Source organism: Lates calcarifer, linkage group LG12 (genome assembly GCF_001640805.2).
Source record: "Lates calcarifer isolate ASB-BC8 linkage group LG12, TLL_Latcal_v3, whole genome shotgun sequence".
NCBI classification, from domain to species: Eukaryota; Metazoa; Chordata; class Actinopteri; family Centropomidae; genus Lates; species Lates calcarifer.
Genome location: NC_066844.1, coordinates 21,510,192 through 21,518,306, shown reverse-complemented (window position 1 = coordinate 21,518,306; position 8,115 = coordinate 21,510,192). Strand labels below are relative to the sequence as shown.

Below are 8,115 nucleotides of genomic sequence, written 5' to 3'. Positions count from 1 at the left end.
AAACAAAGTAGCAAGTAAACCGGATCCCTCGCTGTCGATGGTAACGCGAATGGACAAATCTGTCCATCTATCTGTCTATCTTAAAACATCACCCACATCAACAAAAAATAATCACAGAATCCATGGACTGATTGAATTTTTAATATTTTAATAACATCAACTTTCCCAAAAAAGAAACAAAAATGTAAAAGACTAATAAAAATTTACGTGGTATCCAATGCAAAGTCTGCTGAAAATTATTAATTTCCCCTGTGTTCACCTGAGAATGGTATTTTTTGCTTCTTCGCCTTGATCTCTCACTCCGTCACTCCCCTCATTTATTTTCTTACAGCTTGTTTGTCTTTGTCTATACATCTTCCTTCTGCAGACACCTTCCAAAAATCAGCTACATTGTGCTAGAAAATCTACCTCTGACGGTATTTCAAGTGCAAAACAATACCAAACAAAGAAAACTGGACACAAAAGAAAGATACAAAGAGACAAACTATCAGTCTAAGTAACAAAGAAAAAGCCTTGACCACAAATATGTACAAGAGGAAAACCAGACACACCTGCGCGTCAGAGCAGAGTCCATATATCATGTATTAAATTAGAGAATAAATAAAAATATTTTAATTTATGTAGAATATTTGATGTTACCAAAGCTAAATAAGAAGTGCTTGTATTACAGAAACAGGACATCTGGTCAAAATGGCCAAAGCAAGAATTCCTGTCAGGACCTGCAGGGTTTTATTTGGTAATCAGTTTTTAAGAAAATTTATTGGTTTAGGTCAAGTATTTTCTAATATTAACCATATCCAGCAATGCTAGTCTACTGTGCAAGTGCTCCACACATTAAAACCATTTTTATTCTAACGTTCTTCTACTAGCAGTTTGTCTACTGAGAAAGATCGATCCCTCAGTCTTAAAGTCCAGGAGACATCAGCATCAGTCAGTGTTCATGACGGATCGAAGACTGGACTCGACCAGTCAGGGTGTATTGATGGCTGAAGCAGAATTGCTGATCCTCTTTAGTCTCTGTAGACGGAGGTTAAATGTCGTGGGGGCATGTGCGGTGGATGGTAGGAGTCATACGGCCCCTCTAAGTGTACGTCATAGCTGCTCTGAGTCTGATACAGGCCCTGGTCCACAGGGGAAGGGGAGTAGTGGTGCGTGGGTGGGTAGTGGGGTGAAGGCTCCTGTTTGGGAACCAGGTTACTGCTGATGCTCAGAGGTGGTGTGGGAGGCCCGTCATATGGAGGGGTCCCCACTCCGCTGGCGTTGTACTCGTGTGGCGAGTGATTCTCGTATGCTCCCCCTTTCATCGCCCTCAGGTGAAGCAGGTGAGCAGAGTCAAAAGTACCATACGGCGGACTTGGAAGACCCGGAGAAGAATAGCTCACCATGCCACCAAGAGGAGTAGGTGGCGCTCGAACTCCGTGTCTGTCCTCTGGCCTCATCCCAGCACCGGGAGCTGGTCCCAGCTGCAAGCAGCCGGCCACCAGGTTGGTGGTGGGCTGAGAGAGTCCCTTACACAGAGTCTCCATGAAAGCCCTGCTCTCTGTGGACACGCCGCCCTCCAGAGCCTCAGACAGAGCACAGATGTAGTTGCGGGCCAGCCGTAATGTCTCAATCTTGGACAGTTTTTGGGTTTTGGAGTGACAGGGCATGATGCTGCGCAGGTTCTCCAGTGCATCGTTGAGACCGTGCATACGTGAGCGCTCCCTGGCATTTGCCTTTATGCGCCTCGCACGGAAACGCTCCTGCCGCGCTTTGGTCATCCGCTTTTTCTTAGGCCCTCGTCGTTTGGACTTGTTTTCATCCTCCTGTCCTTCCTCTTCGTCCTCCTCGTCTTCCTCAGCATCCTCACTGCCCATCTCCCTGACCTGTTGGTTGGGTCCACCTGCTCTGTAGTGATGTGATGAGACTGATGTGTCTCCGTCAGGTGAGCTCATGTCTTCATCCATCCACTGCAGAGGGCTGATGACCTCCTCTCCCTCACCTTGTCTCACATATGGCTTAATCATCATAGTACCCTGGAAAAAAGAAAACATCTCTATCAAACACAAACACTGTGGCACACACATCCTCATTACTGTTGGAACTACATAGTCGAGTAAAGCCTTTGTATTGATTGTATTGTCTTTACTTTTCTATTTAATGAATGCATTTTGTTCTTATTTTAGGCTGACTTGGTTTCACATTGCATTATTACACTCTAACTGAGTGACTGGCAAATTCTGCCATAGACCATAAAGATTATACAGGTTTTTGTTTCAAACAAGGACTTTGTTGTTGTTGTTGTTGTTGTTGTCTTTGCTGCTGTCATTAAATACAGTTTTGAGGCATTGAGTATTTTTGTCTTATGCTGCTTGATTCTTCTTGTCCACTGCATATCAGAGGACAAATATACACCACATTTATCTGACAGGTACTAGTTAGTTTACATGTTTAAATGTTACATACAAGCATAGAACAATGAATGAAATTATGAAATATGATTCACTGTTATCAACTCCACACCATAGACTCTATTAATAAATACTTTTACTAAAACTTTTGGTGTAGAATTTATAATACCTTTATAAATAAAATGTTGAAAACGGGACTTTTATTTGTAATGATGATTTGATGCAACAAGTCAATGTTTTTTTGTTTGTTTGTTTGTTTGTTTGTTTTTTTTAAATCTAATAATCATTATATGTCTGGGCTACTTTTGGGCCAACAGAAAAAAAATGATTCAATATTTCTCCACTAGTTTTATCCTGGCAGTGTAAACTCAAGAACAAAATAAGAACATGTCGAGTTCTTCTCTCTGGTGTGAGGAGGTTAAGGGATACATTGGGATCCTGTACAGAACGTAATCTAAAAAAATATCAATTTTGATTCTGCGCAGTCTTCAAACCGGGCCCAATGTTTCAGCACCGGACAGTTCCCCCCTCGGCCACAGGTGCTTCTGATTGGTCGAAACGCCACAAAGGTAGGACACGACTTTAACACCTTATGACCTGTGATCTAATTGTTTATTTCATATATGCATTATCTTTTTTTGTTTACCCGTTGTCTCCCCCTCTGTCTCCTCTTTTCAGGGTAATCCCGTCCAACTTGTGAACTGGTAATGCCCCGGCGAGATAAAGTCACTGACAGGACTTCAATCTGGGCCATCGCAGGATTTGCTCCGTGGATGAAGCGACGACCATGGGATTAAATGAAAGATCGACATCCCCCAGGTCAGTGACAGGACTCAGATTGAATTGAAATAGACTTTTCGAAAGCCAGAAATATTAATGTCTCGCCACAAATTGCGCGCTTTAGCAGCTATTTGCTGAATGTCAACTGAGGCATATAAAGATAAGCCTTTTATACTTTTTTTTCATTAGATATGTTCACTGCCTGTTGACTTTTTTTGTGTATTTTAGTCGGAAACCGCAGCTGCAGGGCTAAAATTGCGGTTTGCCCCATGACTGCCAAAAACAGGCGGAAAAAATCTGGACTAAAATATTAAAGAAATGTGAGCACCAAAAGTGAGTCCTATAAACTCATCCAGGCTGCATAGATCACTCGATCACTATGAATCATCTTTACCCGTACTGATGTGGTCCAGGACTTCGTGAAGAAGTTTGTCGGCTGGTATTTGTCTCTCCTCCACGGATCACAGTTTGGTCTCTCTGTCCATGAAACAGTGCTGAAGTTCGGTGCTGTCTCCCTCTGTGCAGCGCTGTCCCACACAGTGTGTCTCAGTGCAGGTCACTCTGCGGGGGCTCTGGGTTTTAACCTCCACGATAAAGCTCCTCCTCCCACTCCCTGCTGACGCTCTTGAGCTCGCGCGTGGCTGGCCCGTGGCTCGATCCCCTGGAGTTCGCCTATGGGTGTGTGTGTGTGTGTGTGTGTGTGTGTGTGGTGTGTGTGTGTGTGTGTGTGTGTGTGCGCAACCTGTGTGGAGGAGTCAGGGAGATGTGCATAAGCTCAGTGAAACAAACAGGAGAGGCCCGGGTCTTTGTTGCTTTGCGAGGGCGGCCGCCAAATCCGCACGTTTGCTTTGAGCGGAGGGGAGACGCGCTCAGTCGGCTGAGCCTAACTGTATGTGACAGCTTGAAGTTGCGTGTGAGCAGGTGTTTAGGCCAACTCCGTCCCCTTTTCCAGCCGTCCATCCCCTCCGCGCTGCGGAGACAGGACAGACTGTTAAACAAGTTCATCTCACCCAAGAGGCATCTATGACCAGACGGGGCAAGTTTGGTCACATGAGGTGTGCAGCTATATCGATAAACTGACTTTGGGACTTGTTTCACCCCCTCCTCCTGTGAAGAATCATGGGTGCAAGCACCGTGACCCATACTGAATGTTACTAGGGGGACACCCAGAATGAATGTCTTTACTTATCAGTGCTTCTAGATAATTATGAGTGTGTTTTTTAAAAGCTGGAAAAATACTTTTTAAATTATGTTCTTTCTTGATGCATTCAAGCAACCACATCATGCAGGATGTAGTTCATACACTTATTAGAGGAGTGATGATTCTCTAAATCTACAGCTTGGTATACTCCTCGATTTAATTGGGGTTCTGCCTTTCCTCTTTATCCATACAACCTGGTATCACCATTTCAGTCTTGGCTTCAGGATCATCATATCTCTAATATTTATACATCAACATTTCAGATAATTTGGTTTTGCAAGTCATTGCCTGCAAAGGCCACACTGAAACACTTGTCACTGTCAGTGAATTTTGAAAAGTGCTAAAAATTCTCATGTTTCAAAGCTGTTTTACAAAGACAACGCTGTGGGAATGTTTATTAATTATAACACAGTTCTCGAAATCAATATTGATCTCAGAAATAGAGGCAGTTTACCTCGAGAGGAGGCTCTGGAAAGCTAAAAAAAATCCTCAGAACTGCACTTTGTATAAGAATTTTTAATACTGCTATTTCCAAAGTCTATGATACAATTTTTGTTGACTGTGTAATATAAAGGGGCATAGCTCATATCAAAATACAGGCACGAATAATGCGTTTTAGTAAATTAACTCAATGTCTGTTCAGTTTACTCGGTGTCTTCTGAAATTAGTGTTGGGATATATGAATGTTTTTTTCCTCTAATACCCTCTTTCCACCAAATTAGCTCTGGTTCACTTACATTCAAGAGTCTTGAAACCTCGATGCTATCCAGCAAACCAACCTGCGTTTTTACTAGTTTTGAGCAGAACCACTGAAATCAAGGAAGTAACATTAATGGAGGGCATTGGACAATGCACATAGATGCATTGTACTTGGTTGTAATGTTTTCATTAATATGGGTGACAGTTTGTTTGGTAACGTATAAAAGGTTGGAGAAGGTGCAAACTTGTCAGTGTTGGAGTGTGGGCATATGGCTGTTTCCTGGAGGCAGTACGTGCCACTATAAACTCCATTTGTATGCAAAAATAGTAATAGATTTGTTTGTTCATTTTTGACCAGCACTCTGAAATGATAAACTTAAGTCATTTTGTAGACTGGACATATTCATACACCAATAGAGAGAGAATATATGTGAATTGGGATTTAAATGTGGCTCTAACAGAGAGGCTTGTGGTACTTTACAACGTAATCTGCACACCCAGAGTATGTGCTTCTCATTCCCAGGCCGACCACCTACCCCACTGCTCCTCCCCCTGGGTCTGTGCCTGTCCTATTCCACACCTGCAGCCTGAAATGGGAATAGCGGAGCTGGGGCTCTTGCATCCCCAGAGTGGAACTAGCAGGGGAATATGTTCGCTGAGGCCTCGTGTCCCCATTGCATATACGTACACACACAACACAGTTTATGATACTTAAATAAAACAGAATTTGCTTTTTATTTTGTTTCAGAGTTGTGAGCTACATCCTAATTTAGTAAAATAACAAGTGTGTCTTGATAAAAATGCTCATTTTTACTCCTTTATCATTTTTAAATCCAGTTTGACCCACTTACAGTATGTCGCCCATTCTTCATGTTCCACAAGTGGCACTCAAGTGCAATACTGTATGTATGCCATGATGTCCCCAGGTCCCTCAGTGCTGGCCACACATGACAAGGCCGTCCTGCAGATGGTCTTCTCTTAAACATACCTCTTATTTCAACAGTGTGTGGCTCAGATGCTCATCTATTCTCCACTGGCTGCTCAGCCCACTCAGCATGTTCACGTTACTCAGAGGACAGTCACTCGCTCACCTTTTGTAAGTATGTTTGTGAGATGGGAATTTAGTTCATTATAATAATAAAAAAAAGAGGAAGGACAGATAAAACTTCACTCCAGTACACACACAGACATGACCTTCCTCTGAATCCCCAGTGTTTCTGTGTGTGATAACGGGGGAAAGTGGGCCTTGTCCATCTGTCATACTGGAAGTCCTCAGAGAGATGCCAGCACTGCAACGCGAGGAGTGTGTGCATGTGTATCTCGGTGTGTTTGTTTGTGTGTGCGGCAATTAGAAATTATTTTCTTTCTACAATATCAGCAGCCTTGGTCGTTCTCCTACTGCAGCAATTGTCTAACAAGGTTATTTCAGTGGACCAAGGTTGTAGCTCTCACGCTGCATGTGTCTGTATCCACTTCAAAATTTCTACCATTGGTGACACTGGTGACAATGCAGTCATCAAATTGTTTGGAAAGCATACAAAAAACTCCAGAGAATGAACGTTGCTCTGTGTTTCATGGTCCCCCATCAACTTTAGAAATGGCCGGCATCTAAGCTAAACTTGAACCTCCCTCCAGCCCAGCACCGACCCTGGGGAGACAGGGGTGATGCTGACCATGTGTCCTTCTACTAACCATCTCATTGATGGACCTGGCTACTGGGTAAAATAGACACCCTCCTCTCTGCCTGAACCCCTAAACCCCCTTAACCCTATCCTAAACCCTCTGTTGGCCCCCTGTTGTGCGTGCTCATTGGCTGACCGCCTTCAGGCGTCCCTTTTCCACGGGTCCATTGTCTGGCCCCATAAGCAGCTTTGTTTCTGCATGTGCAGCTGGGCTAGCCCGCGCAGCCATTAGCCGCAACTCGCCAAAGGGGAGAGCGGGATAATATAATTACAAAACAAAAGTCAGGTGGCTCACGAGATCTGCCAGGAGAAGCCCATTTGGGGGAGATGCGGGGACATGCTGGCGGGTGGCCAGCCATAATTCGATTATGAAGTTGTGTGAGTGACAAAAGAAACAATTGAATCTTTTTTTCTTTTATTTGCCCCACTGTGATTTAATTTGATTCCATTGGGTCTTTAAAAAGAGGGCAGTGTGAAAAGAGAGAAGATTTACTCTTCTAATTTCTAGAGTCACCAGCTCAGAAAATGTAATATTGTCTAACAAAATAGTGAGAGAAATTCCTCCCTGGGCTGACTTTATTGTCATGTTGCCGCACCACTTCGACTGCATGTGAGGCCAAAATCAGATGAATTGCAGAAGGCTGGAGTTTTCCTGTGAACTGACTGGTCTTGTGCTCTTGTTTTGCATGAATGCACACAGACTGGTGGACAATGGGATCAGTGGCAGATCCATCTCCTGTAATACTTTCTTTAAACAGGGCTGCAAGTGTGTCCCCCTGTTCTGTCAGCAGACCCGAATTTATCCTGTTAGTCACCCTAGATGAGTGAAAGAGTAAAATCAACCCCCATCCCAGCTGGACACACTCGCACACACACACACACACACACACACACACTTAACCCCACACTGGGGAGCTCCACACACAGCTTTATGGACAGCTGATAAGAACAGGTTTAGCTGGTGGCTACTGTTCAGAGCAGGTCAAGCAGAACAGGATCTGTTAATGTCTTTTTGTTTCTGTAGTTCATACTGCAAAAGACTGCCTTTTTTTTGTTTTGTTTTTCTGTGATATAAGACAATAAGCAATTGTGTCAAATGCACACATGCTCTTACTACTGAAGGGCTGGTGTCAGTATTGTGCCCGCTCAGGGTGTGTAAACGCCCATTTTTTGCCCCATTAGGCACAGTTTGATCGTGCCCCTGGGAGAGCACCACATTCTCATGCTCTGTAACTGCTCAGAAATGTTTCACTGCAGATTAATCGACTGACTGGTTTACTGTTTTGTTTATTCAAGTGGATATGTGTGTGTCAGGGTGGGCAATGTCTGGGGTACATCAAACAAAAGAACCAGTACTTGAAGA

The 8,115-nt window shown here is 43.7% G+C and overlaps 1 protein-coding gene across 1 annotated transcript; it reads right to left on the bottom strand.

Moving 5' to 3' along the window:
- Positions 1-218: 218 nt before the first annotated feature.
- Positions 219-2,084, bottom strand: LOC108881452 (neurogenic differentiation factor 4-like). The gene has a single exon (XM_018673481.2). The coding sequence runs from the start codon at positions 2,070-2,072 to the stop codon at positions 1,011-1,013; it is 1,062 nt and encodes a 353-aa protein (XP_018528997.2). The 5' UTR covers positions 2,073-2,084; the 3' UTR covers positions 219-1,010.
- Between the last annotated feature and the right edge of the window lie 6,031 nt (positions 2,085-8,115).

Excerpts from the sequence above, each read along its gene's own strand:
- LOC108881452 (XM_018673481.2), bottom strand. The coding sequence starts at position 2,072 with ATGAGGATGTGTGTGCCACAGTGTTTGTGTTTGATAGAGATGTTTTCT.